Consider the following 17,740-nt stretch of genomic DNA (forward strand, 5'->3'; position numbering starts at 1 on the left):
GAGGTCTGTGGTGCCCTCGTAAATGTCTTCAAGTTTCTTTGAGACCAAATTATGGTGGTCAAGTGCTGTGCTTGTTGGTCTCTGATTATGGAGCGGTTTGTTTTTTCTTGGAATGAAGATTATATGTGAAAATGTTCTCTGTTTGGGGATTTTTAAAAAAATGGATTCCAAGATTTATCTCCCTAAGGAAAGTAATCATATAAAATATTAGTTTCAAGTATTTTGAACATTTCGAAATGTCTTTCAGCTGTTTCTTTCACAATCAGTTCTGAAGCTATTTTTCTTGATCCGAAGGTTTGAGGTGCCACATTGAGGCTCATGTTGAAGGTGGTTTGTTTTTCCTTCTGTAATTTCTGCTGGGGATGAGGTGCTGAGTTGGGCAAGGGACAAACAAGCAGGAAAACGTCACTCTAGAGCTGGCTGGGTTGTGTTTCCATGTGGGAAAACACTTCCGGGGATCCTGGTAATATTCCCAATATGAAACTGACTTTTTTTTTTTTTTTTTGCGGTACGCGGGCCTCTCACTGTTGTGGCCTCTCCCGTTGTGGAGCACAGGCTCCAGACGCGCAGGCTTAGCGGCCATGGGTCACAGACCCAGCCGCTCCGCGGCATGTGGGATCCTCCCGGACCGGGGCACGAACCCGTGTCCCCTGCATCGGCAGGTGGACTCTCAACCACTGCGCCACTGGGGAAGCCCGAAACTGACATTTTGTATACAAAAAATTCTTTTTCTCACTCTTTTCAGTTATTTGATGGCTGAAAGGTAGTAAAGGCTAATGAATTGAGCCTTTAATGCATTCTGTTTTATTTCTTTTGTTTGAATTTTAAAATGTACTTGAGAAAATTATCTTTTGATACCTTAATAATCTAAAGATCACCTAAGAATAAGGTCATGCCTATGAAATACTTTGATTAGCTTGGAATAAAGTGCTTTTAGTACTGGTTTTCCTTTTAGCAAAATGAACTTTTCTTATTTTGTTCAGCAAAGCCATGAAGTTCTCGAGAGTCTCTTTTCCAAATCAGCAGAATATGTGACAGACATGTCCGTGCCATCCCCCTTGAAAGACGACAAAAAGTATCTGATCCGGATTTTGTTAGAGAGCTTTTCTTCCAATAAACTGGGTAACCCAAACTGCAAGGTAATTTATAGGAGTTATTTTAAAATACAGTTAAAATTAAAAAAAAATCATTCTACATTTATAAGCTGAATTGTAGCTGGTAGTCATGGTGGTTTTTTCTTTACTGTTTTTTTTTTTAATTAATTTATTTTTGGCTGTGTTGGGTTTTCGTTGCTGCGCGTGGGCTTTCTCTAGTTGTGGTGAGCGGGGGCTGCTCTTCGTTGTGGTGCACGGGCTTCTCATTGCTGTGGCTTCTCTTGTTGTGGAGCACAGGCTCTAGGCACGTGGGCTTCAGTAGTTGTGGCACGTGGGCTACAGTAGCTGTGGCTCATGGGCTCTAGAGCACAGGCTCAGTAGTTGAGGTGCACGAGCTTAGTTGTTCCGCGGCATGTGGGGTCTTCCCAGACCAGGGCTCGAACCTGTGTCCCCTGCATTGGCAGGTGGAGTCTTAACCACTGTGCCACCAGGGAAGTCCCTCTTTACTGGTTTTTAACTGTTACTTTTCTCACAACAGAGCCTATATTAGTAAGACCAAAACCCAGGGTTTAGTATAGAGCAATGCTTTGACTAGTTCTTCCTTTCTTCCAAAAAAAAAAAAATTTTATTTATTTATTAATTAATTAGCTAGCTAGCTGTTCCAGGTCTTAGTTGCAGCATGTGGGATCTAGTTCCCTGACCAGGCTTGAACCTGGGCCCCCTGCACTGGGAGCGCAGCGTCTTAGCCAGTGGACCACCAGGGAAGTCCCATGACTAGTTCTTTTTTAAAACTAACCTTTCCAAAGGCGATGTTGAGTGACAACAATGCACAAGCTGGAAGTCGAGGATCGTATTTGATTGGGCAGACCTTCTGAGGACTCGAAGCCTGGGAGGCAGCGCCTCAGGTAGTTCTGAGGGCCTGCTCCGAAGAGGCGAAGGAGAAGCCAGGACGTGTAGGAATTTGCAACAAAAACCAGGCAGTCGGACAGCAGGCAACATTTTCAGTCCCAGCGACCAGTGCTCGTCTGTCAGAGCAAGGGGAAGCACGGTGTGTGGGCTTTGAGAACCAGCGTCAAGGCTTAGCTTCGTCCCGTGGAGGTGCTCTAGTCACTTGGCCCGTTTGGAGGAGGGCTGACGGGGACTCACTCTTCACTGCCCCAGCCTTTGGCTGTGGGGTCGTAGACCTGCTTATTTAACTGGAATAGTCTGCTGCCATGAAAAGAATACTTTCACTGAAGTCTTTGGCAGTGTTTCCTTTTTTTGACCAAAGCGTGTGTATGTATTTATATATATAGAGAGAGGAAGGTTAGCGAAACCATGGAAGGAATCAGTTGCATACCAGAAAAATACCTCCTTTAAGGCATTTTTCTCCCATTAAACCTCAAAGATGTTATGGCTGACGAAGGTGTGGCGTTTTTCTTTTTTTAAACTGTGAGCTGGCTTTTGGATTTTTAAAATGTATGTGAAGTGACATTTTACTTACTGGTAACATCTTGTATGTTTTATGTGTACAGGCAATACTTCATGGGCCTTTTAACCCTTATGAACTGAGGTGTCATAGTCTGACCAGAATATCCAAGTTCAGGTATGATTAACTTAAGTTTCCCATGAAGTTTTTTTCTCTGGTCCTCTTTTTACAGAGCTCATCAGAAACTAACTTTATTTATACCTGACCTGTAGGAATGTGATACTTTTTCTGACTCCTTCCAGCTTCTCCACTAGCTCCGAATCTGCGGCTCCCACTCTCTCTTATGTGAAAGCCATTCTGTATAAGACACGTTGGAGTGTCTTTCATCAAAGCCTTCGTTTTCTCTGTTCTTACCGTAATTGTTATACATTCAGCAGGTCTGTGAGTGCCCCCTGTGTCCTGGGAGCAGCTGGGGAGAACAGTAGTGAACAAACACAGTTGGTGTCCTCCCCCAGATTATGGGTCCAGTGGGCAGAGGGTAGGACAGAGAAAGCAACTTATTTCAAGATAGGTTGGTGAGGGTCTTGTTAGGGGCCATGGAACATTACGAAGGCATCTAAGAGGGGCCCCTGTCCACAGTCGGAAGGCCGTCGAGATTTTCCAGGGAAATCTGAGACCTGAAGCCTGCAGAGGAGTTAGACCAGGAGAAGTCCAGCTGTCAGGGCAGGCAGGGTGAGGGCTGGGTGGGGAGGATCCCAGCAGCAGGCATATGGGCCTTGGGTCACCTCTGAGGAAGTGGAGGGAAAGTGCGGGGGCTGCAGAGCCTCACGAGCCACGTGGGAAGCCTCACTGTGTGTACTTTATTTTTTAATTTTTTTAATTTTTTATAAATTTATTTATTTATTTATTTATTTTGGGGCATGTTGGGTCTTCATTTCTGTGCGAGGGCTTTCTCTGGTTGCAGCGAGCGGGGGCCACTCTTCATCGCGGTGCGCGGGCCTCTCACTGTCACGGCCTCTCTTGTTGCGGAGCACAGGCTCCAGACGCGCAGGCTCAGTAGTTGTGGCTCACGGTCTCTAGAGCGCAGGCTCAGTAGTTGTGGTGCATGGGCTTAGCTGCTCCGCAGCATGTGGGATCTTCCCAGACCAGGACTCGAACCCATGTCCCCTGCATTGGCAGGCAGACTCTCAACCAGTGCGCCACCAGGGAAGCCCTGTGTGCACTTTAAATGGTCACTTCGGGTACAGGGTAGACCCTGGCTTCTCAAAGTCTCCTCCAGGACCAGCAGCAGACGCGTCCCCAAGAGCTTGTTAGAGATGCAGGGCTCAGCCCCACCCAGCCCTTTCGAACCTGCATTTTCACAAGGTGTCCGAGTGCTCTGTGAGCACTTTAAAGTGTGCAGAGCTCCAGCATGAAGGACGCTCGGGTGGGCGCAGACCTCTGAGGCTGCTTACACTGCGCTCCAGAGCAGGAGCACCGTGGACCGCGCCGAGTCCACGACAGGAGGTGCAGAAGCGGGCAGCTTTGTGAGAGCTTTCGGTGTGGACCCAACAGGCCGGTGCCTGATTAGAGTTGGTGATGGGGGAGGAGCGGGAGTGGAGGGCGCCCTGCTGGGCTCTGCTGAGGGGGGAAGGGGGCGGGTGGCCACGGCACAGAGGTCTGGGGCGCAGGGAGAGGTTCGGGCAGCGTCAGCACGTGGGTCCAGGGATGGCTGGGATCACACGAGGGGTGGAAGAGCGGAAGGGGTGGAGGACCAGTCCCAGGGCTCCAGCGTGAGGAGGCTCAGTGCAGACGGGGCCGTGGTGTACTGCGCTTGTTGGGCCTGTGTTTGCATGTTGGACTGTCTTTGAAATGTGTTCCTCGCGGGTTTGGCATCACTCACTGCCTCGCGGTTGGAGGAGCAGCCGTCTCCCGACAGCTCTCCTTTCAGGCGTGTTCGGATTGAGAAGGAGAGCATCAACTCTGTCATCATCAGCGACAGCCCCGAGGACCTCCACCAGAGGATGCTGGTTGCAGCTTCCCTTTCGGTTAACGCCACCGGTGAGTGAAGGCCTGCTGTCCCTGAGGTGTTGCTCTTCTCTTCTTCCCCTTGACTCCAGTTCCCGGAACAGTTTGTCTTGTAATCAGTGAACAGCCTCACGCCTGTGTGCCATGTTTTAGACTGTTCCCTGAGTACATTGGCTGGTGGGAGTTGAAGAACTGGAGCATCTTCACCTTTCCCGCTGTGCAGGGATGCGTGGATTGATTCCTTGATCATCCGTTCATTCCACTGTGCTTGGCCACGAAGGAGAGCAAATCCAAGAGCTTGGCCCAGGGACAAACCCGATAGCCTAAGGAGGAGAAAGGAAAGGCGAGAGTAACCAGACAGGACGGGTCCCCAGACGGGGTCAAAGCTTGAGCCTTAGGATAAGGGGTTCCTCTTGGGGTGCTGTGGGGACCGACACCAGGGAGCACTTCTCTGCTGGGGCACATCTGTGGGGACGGACTCAACACAGGGAGGGAGGCCTGAGGACAAGGAGGAGTTGTGGAGAGGGAAGATGGCACACTCATTACGATGCGCCCAGCGCTTCCCTTGGCCGTGACTGTCTGCAGGGTCCACCATGCTGCTGAGGGAGACCTCGCTGATGCCGCACATCCCCGGCCTTCCTGCGCTCCTCAGCATGCTGTTTGCACCAGTCATGGAGCTCAGGTATGGGGCGCTCCCTTGTCTTGTCCCCGGGCTTTGGTAAGATGCGAACCCAGTGGGAGAAACGGGGCCCCTCCCCCCTTGTGGAGAGAAAGCGCTGATGGAAAAGTGTCCTTGGCAGGTCTGGAGGCCGGCCGCACCTCCCCCAGCTTCAGTGTGATTGAGGGAGGCATTATGGTTATTTGCGGAGCTGCACTGAGACTCAGTGTAGAAAGAAGCTCCGAGAGCTGACAAGGACACGCAGCCTCACACGGGAGCGTGGCTTGAAGTGGGGCAAGGGATCAAAGTGGGTGGAGTGGAGGCCCAGCATCAGCACCGCGCTCATGGCCGTCCTGTTGTCAGTGGGCAGTGGTTGTGACACCAAGTCTCCTGGCACTGGTTGTCAGTGGGAAACCATGCCCGTCCCACTGGCGATGGTGCCACGAGGTAAGACTGCAGCGGTGGCTCTTTCTCGTGCCAAGATCAGACAGGAACTCCTAGAGGCTTTAGTAAAGAGAAGTGTGTCAGTGAGCAGGGCTTGCTTTTTTTTTTTAATTAATTAATTTATTTATTTTTGGCTGCATTGGGTCTTCATTGCTGCGCACGGGCTTTCTCTAGTTGTGGCGAGCGGGGGCTACTCTTCATTGCAGTGCGTGGGCTGCTCATTGCGGTGGCTTCTCGTTGTGGAGCATGGGCTCTAGGAGCGTGGGCTTCAGTAATTGTGGCATGTAGGCTCAGTAGTTGTGGCTCACGGGCTCTAGAGTGCTGGCTTCAGTAGTTGTGACACACAGGCTCAGTCGTTGTGGCTTGCGGGCTCTAGAGTGCCAGCTCAGTAGTTGTGACGCACGGGCTTAGTTGCTCCACAGCATGTGGGATCTTCCCGGACCAGGGCTCGAACCTGTGTCCCCTGCATTGGCAGCCGGATTCTTAACCACTGCGCCACCAGGGAAGCCCCTCAATATTTTCTAATAACCTATAAGGGAAAAGAGTCTGAAGAGGGATATATACACATACATACGTGTATATATCCAAATTGCTGTGCTGTATACCTGAAACTAACACAATGTTGTAAATCAACTATACTTCAATAAGTAAATAAATATATATATACTCTCTGTATATAGAAAATAAACTCAGGCTGCCCATTCACAAAAACAAAAACAAAAAACCCCGTGGCTTAACAATTTTGAAATACTAACTTTTCTCAAAACTTTTCATTTAGAGTTGATCGAGATGGCAAATGCTATACTGGAGTCCTCTGTGGTTTGGGGTGGAATCCGACTACAGGGGCCCCTCTCCTGCCGGAGCATGACATGGAGCTCGCATTTGACGTGCAGTTCAGCGTGGAGGATGTCATAGAGGTAAGGCTGCTGAGGTCATCATAGAGTGGGAGCTGCTGCTCGCTCTCGTTTTGCTGGTACAGCCGTTTAGCAACAGGAGCTGTGTCTGACCCCGTGCTTAAAATGCAGGCGCACACCTCTGGTCCTGGAGGTGCTCGCTCTCCCTTGACCTGCCTGTTTTACTTTTCTGTGCAAAGTAGATTCCTGACAGGTGGTGCTCTCTGAATTTCTCATTAGGTACCTCCCGGCACAGTAAGCCTTCCTGGGCAGTAGGACTGAACAGCAGGCAGCAAGACTGCCGTGCATGTCTACCCAGGCCTCACCCCAAGTCAGGACCAGCTGGACATCCTTGCTAGTTCCCGTTGGGGACTGAGGAAAGTCCTGCCCCACTCGGTCCTTTCCACACACACACGGTGGGGGGCTTGCTGGGCTGACCCTTGGGTGCAAACTCGACTCTGCAGCGGAAGTACCTATGCTGGTCTGGGACCAGATCAGTGCACAAGTTAAGGCTGACCATTTAGAGACTTGGGTGACAAAGTAATTTTACAGCTTTTGAATTTAATAATGAAAAATTTGGGCTTATGTTTTATATGCTTTTGTTTTTGTATTTCATTGTTGTAGTAACTCAGTTCTCTTGCATTTTACAAAATGAGAAACAAAGCTGGTCTTTCAGGACAGCTAGTTTGGAAGCACTCCTCCAGAGTGCTAGAAGTTCCATGGCGTCGCTGAGGTTGGCATAGCTGTGCAGGAGGGGGTGGGGTGGGGGAGGGGCGCTGGGTGAGGCCTGCGGTCTGGTCCTTTCTCCAGGGGGCATGTGGCTTTGTTGATTGAACTTGACTGCTCTTTCATGTAAAGGGGCTTTGGGGCTTAAAAGTACTCCTTAGATCATAGACCTAGTCATGAAATGTGGAGCTGTAAAACTTCTAGAAGTAAATACAGGAGAAAATCTATATGACCTTGGGTTTGGCAATGAGTTTGTAGATGCAATGAAGCATAATCTGAAAGAAAAAATTGATAATTTGGACTTTATCAAATTAAAACCTGCTCTGCAGAAGACCCTGTTAAGAGGATGAAAAGACAAGCTACACATGGGGAGGAAATATTTGCAAATATGTATCTAAGGAAGGACTTTTGTTCATAATGTGTAATGAACTCTTAAAACTCAATAAAATAAGCAACTAAATTAAATATGGATGGCAATAAACCAATGAAAAGGTGTTCAACATCATATGTCATTAGGAAAATGCAAGTTAAGATCTCAGTGACGTACCTCTGCAGACCTATTAGAATGGCTAAAATCCAAAAAACTGAAAATACCCAGTGCTGGCAAGGATGTGGAGCAACGGGAACACTGTTACTGCTGGTGGGAGTGCAGAGCGGGGCTAGTGTTTTGTGGAGGATAAGGTTCTTCAAAGTTAAACATACACCGACCGTAAGACCCAGGAGTCCTACTTTTAAGTATTTATCAAAGAGATTTGAAAACTTACATCCACATAAGACCTGTTTGTGAATATGGATTGCAGCATTCATAATAGCTAACAACTGGAAGCAGTCAAGATGTCCTTCAGCAGGGGATGGACGAGCTGTGGCACAGCCGTATACAGTGGAGTACTCCTCAGCAGTAAAGGGAGTGAGCAGTTGATTCCTGCAACAACGTGAGCGAATTTTAAATGCATGTTATTAAGTGAGAGAAGCCAGGACTCGGGGGCTGCAGATGGTATGATTCTATTCATATGACATTCTGGAAAAGGCCAGACTATAGGGACGGAAAACAGATTCGTGGTTCCTGGGGGCAGAGGAGTGATGGACCACAAAGGATACCACAGGGACTGGAGAGTGAAGGAGCTGCCGTGTGTGTGCTGTGGGGGTAGATGCATGGCTCTGTGTGCTTGTCAAAACCCGTAGTCTGACTACCAAATGTAAAATAGATGCTAGTGGGAAGCAGCCGCACAGCACGGGGAGATCAGCTCGGTGACTTGTGACCACCTAGAGGGGTGGGATAGGGAGGGTGGGAGGGAGACGCAAGAGGGAGGGATATAGGGTTGTATGTATGTATATAGCTGATTCACTTTGTTATACAGCAGAAACTAACACAACATTGTAAAGCAATTTTACTCCAATGAAGATGTTAAAAACAACAACAACAACAAAACAAAAAATCCCATAGTCTGGGGCTTCCCTGTTGGCGTAGTGGTTAAGACTCCACGCTCCCAGTGCAGGGGGCCTGGGTTCGATCCTTGGTCAGGGAATTAGATCCCACGTGCATGCCGCAGCTAAGAGTTCGCCTGCCACAACTAAGGAGCCCATGTGCTGCAACTAAGGAGTCCACCTGCTGCAGCTAAGACCTGGTGCAACCAAATAAGTAAGTAAAAAAAATAGTTTTTCCCATCTTGCAAGATGGCGGGTGAAAAGGCTGAGAAGCCAGATACTAAGGAGAAAAACCTGAAGCCAAGAAGGCTGATGCTGGTGGCAAGGTTAAAAAGGTGAAGCAGGTTAAGAAGCGGAAGCCCCACTGTAGCCGAAACCCTGTCCTGGTCAGAGGAATTGGCAGATACTCCCGATCGGCTGTGTATTCCAGAAAGGCCTCGTACGAGAGGAAGTATTCAGCAGCTAAATCCAAGGTTGAAAAGAAAAAGAAGGTGAAGGTTCTTGCTACTGTCACAAAACCAGTTGGTGGTGACAAGAATGGTGGTACCCGGGTGGTTAAACTTCGCAAAATGCCTAGGTATCATCCTACTGAAGATGTGCCTCGAAAGCCGTTGCGTCACCGCAAAAAACCCTTCAGTAAGCACGTGAGGAAACCGCGCGCTAGCATCACTCGTGGGACCATTCTGGTGATCCTCACTGGGCGCCACAGAGGCAAGAGGGTCATTTTCCTGAAGCAGCTGAGCAGTGGCTTGCTACTTGTGACCGGGCCTCTGTCCCCCAATCGAGTTCCTCTGCGGAGAACACACCAGAAATTTGTCATTACCACTTCCACCAAAATTGATATCAGTGGTGTGAAAATCCCAGAACATCTCACTGATGCTTACTTCAAGAAGAAGAAACTGCGTAAGCCCAGGCACCAGGAAGGTGAGATCTTCGACACAGAGAGAGAGAAATACGAGATTACAGAGCAGCGGAAGCTTGATCAGAAAGCTGTGGACTCAAATTCTGCGAAGAACCAAAGCTGCTCCTCAGCTCCAGGGCTACGTCCGCTCTGTGTTCGCTCTCACAGACAGAATTTATCCTCACAAAGCAGTGTTCTAAACTTCTTACAAAGAACCTAATTAAATAATTGGGTCCAAAAAAAAATAAATATTAAAAAAAACCCAACATAGTCCGTGCCCAGTGAAAGAGTGGAACTCTGATATATGCAATACACACACACACACACACACACACACACACACACACACACACACACACACACACACACACACACACACACACACACACACACACACACACACACACACACACACACACCCAACACCGACTAGGATTTGGGGGATAATTGCATTGAAGGGGGTGAGGGGAAAAGGAGCTTTGGAAAACCCTTTTGACTGGAAATGGTAAGGCTCCTGTCTTCTACTTGGTAAAGTTGTTTCTCATGGAGTGCAAGTTATTTCTGAAACTGTGTGCTACTGGGCTTGAGCAACAGAGTAACTGGACGCAGGAGCCAGGTTTCTTATTACTAAACTTAGAGATGGACTTAGAAAGGAAGGCTAGAACACACCCTGTGGGACAGGGTGACTGAGAGACATGGTTCAGTAGGAATTCATGTTTAACTTACTGCATGCAAGTAAGTTACGTGTGTATACGTGATTTCGTACGCACGCACCAATAACCTAGCTCTCTGAGCGCAAGAAATGATGACACCCCAGTAGCCATGAACAAACCCAGGGCCCAGATTGCGGTTTCTGATAGGATTTTCCAATAAAAGGAACCAGGGCTCCTTGGAGAAATGGGCAGAGGAAACACAGGATGAGCCTGGAGCTGCTTGTAGGGCCAGGAAGTAAAGAAGCACTCAAGAAACAAAAGTGTGCAGCCTGTCGCAGGGACCTGGGAGGCCAGTGGCCAAGGTTGGGACAGAGCAACAGAATAAATCAGGGGGTATTGGGTTATAACTCACAGTGTCCAAAGGGTGTAAACAAGTGATTGAATAAACAAATGGGGACGAGGAGACAAATCTTCCACTCAGGAGAATTCCCAGCAGTGCCCAGGAGGTGGAGCTTACACCTCCCCTGTTCCCTCCTCCCCGCTTTGAGAGTGGACTAGACTTAGTGACTGGCTTCCACGGAGCCTGGCAGACACTGCCTCGGCTAAGTGGCCAAGGCCAGCATCACCAGTGATCCGTCCTGGCGATGGCGCACACGTCCTGACGGGACGGGATGAGAAGGGCCCCCCCCTCTGTGGGGTTCTCCCCAGAACTCACCACCCCAACCTAATCATGAGAAAGGCGTCACATAGGCCCAGACTAGGGGGCATCTCACAAAATACCTGACCAGAAATCAGAACTGTCAAGGTCTCAAAAAACAGGAAAAGGCTAAGAAACTGCCCTGGACCAAAGGAGACCGGGGAGACGTGACAACATGTGCAGTGTGGTGCCCTGGATTGGGTCCGGGGATAGAAAGAGGACGTGAGTGGAAAAGGTGGTCAAATCCACATGGAGCCTGGACTCCAGTTAATAGTGATGTGCCCAGGTCAGCCTCTGAGTAGTGACAGATGGACTGCGGGTGGAAGGCGTTCGTGTCCGGGAGGGGTGCACGGAACGTCTGTTCTGTCTTCGCTGCTCTTCCTAAGTTTCAGATTACTCAAAGCAGAAGGTTCATTAAACACTATGGCACAGGCTGGAACAAAATATGGCACGTTGTTGCTCTGGGGGCACTCCTTAGGCTTCTGTGGGAACGTTGCAAACAGGGCGACAGCAGGGGCCGAGAGGGGCGGAACGGGTGAAGGGGTCAGGTACATGGTGACCGTTGGTAACTGGACTTACTGTGCGGTGTATACAAGCACCGAATTATTCTTTTGTACCCCTGCAACTAACATAGTGTCATGTACCAATTGTACCTCAATTGAAAAAACACACACAAGGGACTTCCCTGGTCGTCCAGTGGTTAAGAATCCTCCTTCCAATGCAGGGGACGTGGGTTCAATCCCTGGTCGGTGAACTAAGATCCCACATGCTGTGGGGCAGCTAAGCCCATGTGCTCTAGAGCCTGCGTGCCACAACTACTAAGCCCACGTGCTCTGGAACCCGTGTGCCACAACTAGAGAGAAGCTTGTGCTGCAGCGAAAGACCCCACGTGCCTCAACTAAGACCTGATGCAGCCAAATAAATAAATATTAACAAAAATTAAGGAAGAAAAGACACACACAAAGTGAGAGGAACATATGGTCCTGCCTCGGTATCTGTGGGAGATTGGTTCCAAGACCCCCCTCAGATACCAAAATCTGCAGAAGCTCAAGTCCCTTATATAAAGTGGTGTAGTATTTGCATATAACCTGTGCACACCACCCGCACACTTTAGATGATCTCTGGATTACTTACAATACCTAACACAATGCGAACCCTGTGTAAATAGTTGCCAGTGTATGGCAAATTCAGGTTTTGATTTTTGGAACTTCATGGAATTTTTTTTTCCTGAATGTTTTTGATCCAAGGTTGGTTGAATCCACAGATACAGAGGGCTTACTGTGTATGTGATACAAGTAGATTTTGAACAGTGTAACCCCATGGGTTAAACTATTAAATTTTAGTAGAAGTTTAAAAAGTGTGCTTACACTGAAAAGTCTGAACCTTCCTTGCTGTTTTTTTTCTGTTATTGCTTCTTAAATTATTGATAGTGGTTATTGGTGTTATTTGTGTTGTTTTGATAATTTCTTCCAGAAACAATACTGATGATAATCGTGCAAATATGAAATCTGAATGCTTATGAATTACTCAAATGTGGCGTGGAATTCAATTATACAAGAGCCATATGAGTGCGCTGCCATTTATTTACAGATTAATATTCTCAGAGCCGCTATTAACAAGCTAGTGTGTGATGGACCAGATGGATCGATGTGTCTTGGGCCAGAAAGGATCACACAGTTGCAGGATAATGCTCGGCAGAAACTTTTAGGGTGAGTTGTGTGATGACAAGTTTTCTTTCGTAGCTGTCTAGATTGTGAATGCCTTGAATTGTTTATGAGACGTGATAGACTGATCCTCTGACGCGGGGCGGCAGCTAGAGGTGCCAGACGGAGGCACCAGCCACCTGTGTCCTGAGCGTCTGCCAGGAGCCAGGCAGCAAGTAGGGGCGGCTTGAGAATGTGGTAAAGAGACCCTTTCAAATGGCACAGGCAGGCCGGAGGGAAGCCACAGTGGGCACCTCAGGGGCAAAGGGAGGGGAGGGGCCTGGGCTGTGGAGGCTGAGAGGCTGTGTGGAGAGGACCAACTTACAGGAGTGGGCCCCGCTGTCGCGCTTCCCCCTCCCCCCCGACACTTGCTGGGCTCTCCGTTGGCCAAACCCAATCCGAATCCCTAGGACAGGGGCTCTCGGTGGTGCAGCCCGTGAGCCCAGGTCAGCCTGGACAGCTCAGAGGAGGCCGAGAAGGGAGGACAGACATGGGGGAGGAGCAAACAGAAGGCTCCCGGCACATCCAGTCCTGCGCGAGAACAGGGAGCAGTGGACACCTTTCAGAAAGGTGTTAGATAAACAGAGCTGCCTTAGCCATTGTGATAAAGGCTGAAAATATTTTTACGTGAACTTTGTGTTGAAGTTTAACATACATACAGTGCACAGGTCATCTCAGTGTGTTTGCACGCAGTGAATGTGCCACGTGACCAGCAGCTGAGGGAAACCGTGTTATAAAACTTAAGAAGTGCTCATAAAGCTAAAAGAAATCACCCAAAATGCGTATGGGAAGGAGCGTCAGGTCACCAAGTCGGCAGATGCTCCCCGTTCTTACACAGCTCTGCTCCCAACAGCACAGGATGCCTTCTCGCCAGGAAGGACCAGTCACCTGGTGCTCCTTTGCCTCTCCTTATTCCCTCTCTCTCCACCCCCGACGAGGGTGGCCGTGTCCTGACTTGCTGTGCTCTGGGTAGGTGGGGGTTAGGGTAGCAGTTCAGTGGTTTTAGTAAGTTTGCGGACTTGTGCTAACCATCACCACAACTCAGCTTTACAACAGTTCTGTCATCCCCAAAAGTTCGCTTACAAATACCTTAGAACAGTTGTGGTGATAGTCACACAAATCTCTAAATTTACTAAAATTATTAAATTGTGTACTTAATTAGTTCATGGTACGTACCTCAATAAAGCTGTTTTTAGAAACACAAGTTCGTACGTTTGTCAGCAACTCCTGTTCCTACCCCCACTCGGGGCAACCACTGAGCTGCTCGTGGTCTCCATAGATTTGCCTTCTCTGAAAATTTTATATAAATGGCATAATGTTTTTAAAAAAAATCTGGCTTCTTTCATTGAGCATAATATGTTTGAGGTTCATCCGTGTTGTAACATGTTTGTTCTTTTTGACAACTGAATAATACTCCACTGTTTGTGTATGCCACGTTTCCTTTATCCATCCATTCACCAGTTGATTAAATGTTTGGATTGTTTCCAGTATTTGGCTGTTATGAATAATGCTACTCTGGAAAGTCATGTAAAGTCTTTGAGTGAACATATATTTTCTTCTCTCTCAGGTAGATATCTAGGAGTAGAATTGGTAGGTTGTATAGTAAGCTTATGTTAATTTTTTAAGAAATGGACAAACTGTTTTCCAAAGTGACTCGCATATTACATTCCCACCAGCAACATATGACAGTTCCAGTCTCTTCACATCCTTGCCTGCACCTGGCATTGTCAGTGTATTTTTTGTTGTACTTAATCTAGTGGAGTTATGGTAGTATCTTATTATGGTTTTAATTTGCGTCTCCTTAATAACTAATGATATAAAAGACCTTTATATATCCTCATTAACCAGCCATACACCTTTTCTTGTGAAGTATCTTCAGATCTTTTCCCTGTTTTTTAATTGGTTTGATTGTCGTCTTATTGAGTTGTAGAAGTTCTTTATAAATGCTAGCTAAAAGTCTCTTCCGAATATGCAATTTGCAGATATTTTCCCCATCGCATAGCTTGTCTTTTCATTTTCTTAATGGCATATCTTAAAGAACACGTTATTAATTTTGATGGTGTCCACTTTAGCTTTATTAAAAAAAATTTTATGGTTTATGCTTTTGGTGTTATATCTGAAAAATCTTTGCTAAACCCAACTTCACAGAAGAGTTTTCTTTCTCCTCTGTTTTCCTCTAATTCTTATATTTACTTATGGTACTGAGGTCTTTGATCCATTTTGAGATGATATTTGTATATGGTGTGACGTGTAAGAGTTACGTTCATTTTTTCACATATGAACATCCAGTTGTTATAACATCATTTGCTGAAGAACTGTCTTTTCCCCCTCTGAATTGCCTTGGCACCTGTCAAAAATCAATTGGCCATAAATGTAAAGGTTTATTTTTGAACTTCCTATTTTGTTCTGTTGATTTATGTCTGTCTTTAATAGAAATTGGGTAGTGTTAGTCCTCATATTTTGTTCTTCTTTTTCAAAGTTGTTTTTTTTACTCTTTTAGATCCTTTTACTTTCCATATAAAATTTAAGATCGGCTTGTCCATTTCTACAACAAACCTTGCAGGGTTGTGATGGGGATTGTATTGAATCAGTAGATCAGTTTGAGGAGAACTGCCATCTTAACAGTGTTGAGTTGTACAATGCACTGAGCTGGAATGTCTGTTAGATATCCTTTAATTTCTCTTAACACTTTTTATGGTTTTCAAGTGTGCAGTATTTTGTTAAATTATTTCTATTTTAGTCTTTTTGATGCTATTGTGAGTTTAAATTGTTTTCTTTATTTTTGCATTGTTCATTGCTAGAAATGAACAATTGATTTTTTTTTTTTTTTTTTTTTTTTTTGGCAGTACACGGGCCTCTCACTGTTGTGGCCTCTCCCATTGCGGAGCACAGGCTCCGGACGTGCAGGCTCAGTGGCCATGGCTCACGGGCCTAGCCGCTCCGCGGCATGTGGGATCTTCCCGGATCGGGGCAAAAACCCGTGTCCCCTGCATCAGCAGGCGACTCTCAACCACTGCGCCACCAAGGAAGCTTGATTTTTATATATTGATCTTTTATCCAGTGACCTTGTTAAACCTGTTTGTTAGTGCCAGTTTTTGTAGGTTCTTTAGGATTTCCTACATACAGGATCATATCTATGAATAAAGACAGTTTTACTGCTTCCTTTCCAATCTGTACGCTCTTAATTTCTTTTTCCTGTTTTATTATACTGGCTAGAACCCTCTGTATTGAGCTGAATAGAAGTGGTGAGAACATACATCTTTGCCTTGTTCCCAGTTTTGGGGAGAAAGCATCGTTTTTCACTACTGAGTATGTTAGCTGCAGGTTAGCTGCAGGGTTTTTGTAGAGGCTCTTTATCAGGTTGAAGGAGTTCCTTTCTATTCCTAGTTTGCTGAGAGCTTTCATCAGGAAAGAATGTCACATTTTGCCAAATGCCTTTTCTGTGTCTGTGAGATAATCATGTTTTTTTTCTTTGATTTGTATGGTATATTACATTAATTGCTTTTTGGTTGTTAAAGCTAGCCTGCATTCCTGGGATGAATTCCACATAGTGTGTAATTCTTTTTATAAACTTGTTTTATTTTTATTTATTTTTAAAACTTACTTTTATTTTTGGCTGTGTTGAGTCTTTGTTGTTGCACGCGGACTTTCTCTGGTTGCAGCAAGCGGGGGCTACTCTTCGTTGCAGTGCGCGGGCTTCTCACTGCGGTGGCTTCTCTTGTTGCGGAGCTCTAGGCGTGCAGGCTCAGTAGCTGTGGCTCGCAGGCTCAGTAGTTGTGGCACACGAGCCTAGTTGCTCTGCAGCATATGGGATCTTCCCGGACCAGGGCTCAAACCCGTGTCCCCTGCATTGGCAGGCGGATTCTTAACCACTGCGCCATGAGGGAAGTCCCTATAAACTTGTTTTATAGCAAACAAGTTAAAGGTTTTTAATAGGTTTTTGCTAAAGATTTTTCATCCGTGTTCATGAGGGTTATTGGTTTCACAAGATATCACAAGTTTTCTTGTGATATCTTTGTCTGATTTGGTATCAGAGTAGCACTGGCTTCATAGAATGAGTTAGGAGGTGTTTCCTGCTATTTTCTGAAAGAGTTTATATAAGATTGATATTTCTTTAAATATTTGATAGAAATTACTAGTGAAATCATTTGAGCTTGGACTTCTCTTTGTGGGGAGATTTTAAATTACTAATTTCTTGTGTTTTAGGTCTGTTCAGATTTTCTTTCTTCTTAAGTCAGTTTAGCTTAGCTAAAATTTATTAATTCTGTTGACCCCTTTAAAGAACTAACTTTTGGTTTCGTTGATTTTTTTCCCCCTAGTGTTTATCTTTTTTCTGTTTCATTGATGTTCACTCTCATAATGATTATTCCCTTACTTCTGATTGCTTTGGGTTTAGCATGCTCTTTTTCTAGTTTCATAACTTATAAGCTTAATTATTGTTTTGAGACCACCTTTTCTGTTACAGACGTTTAAAGCTATACATTTCTCTCCGTTACTGTTTTTGCTGCATCCCATACTTCTTGATTTGTTGCATTTTGATTTTTATTCTTTGTAAAATATTCTCTAGTTTCCCTTGTGATTTCTTCTTTGATGGGTTATTTAGAAGTATATTGTTTAATTTTCAAGTATTTTGGTATTTTTCAACTTTTTAAAATGTTGATATATAATTTATTTCTGTGTAGGTATTATATATACTTGGAATGATTTCAGTCTTTCAGAATTTCTTTTAAAATTTATTGAGACTTGTTTTATGGCCTGACATACAGTCTTTCCTGGAAAATGGTCCATGTTCACTTGAGAAGAATGCACGTCTGTTGTTGGGTGGGGTGTTTTGTAGATGTTGGGTGGATTGAGTTGGTGTTCTAGGACTCACTGTCTTTGCTGGTTTTCTCTCTAGTTCTGTAATGTTGAAACTGGGATATTAAAATTTCTAACTAATTATTGAGTTATTTCTTTTTTCAAGTCTGTCAGCTTTTCTTTTATGTCTTTTGGGGCTCTGTTAGACACGTTTATGTTTATAATTTTTGTATCTTTCTGATGTATTAGCCCTTTTGTCATTATGAAATCTCTCTTTTTATTCTAGTAGTATTTCTTGTTTTAAAGTCTATTTTGTCTGATATTAATATAGCTA

General features: G+C 45.9%; 1 protein-coding gene and 1 pseudogene across 1 annotated transcript in view; both read left to right on the forward strand.

Annotated features, from left to right (window-relative positions):
- Positions 1-17,740, forward strand: part of TDRD9 (tudor domain containing 9) — a 106,840-nt gene that overhangs the window by 85,501 nt on the left and 3,599 nt on the right. The window contains exons 29-34 of the mRNA XM_030883213.2: positions 984-1,139; positions 2,609-2,679; positions 4,433-4,542; positions 5,095-5,191; positions 6,390-6,528; positions 12,497-12,615. Coding sequence (XP_030739073.2) covers positions 984-1,139; positions 2,609-2,679; positions 4,433-4,542; positions 5,095-5,191; positions 6,390-6,528; positions 12,497-12,615 — 692 coding nt within the window. The remainder of the gene's footprint in view (positions 1-983; positions 1,140-2,608; positions 2,680-4,432; positions 4,543-5,094; positions 5,192-6,389; positions 6,529-12,496; positions 12,616-17,740) is intronic.
- On the forward strand, positions 8,905-9,756 carry LOC115867170 (large ribosomal subunit protein eL6 pseudogene; annotated as a pseudogene).

The sequence above is a fragment of the Globicephala melas genome, chromosome 2, assembly GCF_963455315.2.
Source record: "Globicephala melas chromosome 2, mGloMel1.2, whole genome shotgun sequence".
NCBI classification, from domain to species: domain Eukaryota; kingdom Metazoa; phylum Chordata; class Mammalia; order Artiodactyla; family Delphinidae; genus Globicephala; species Globicephala melas.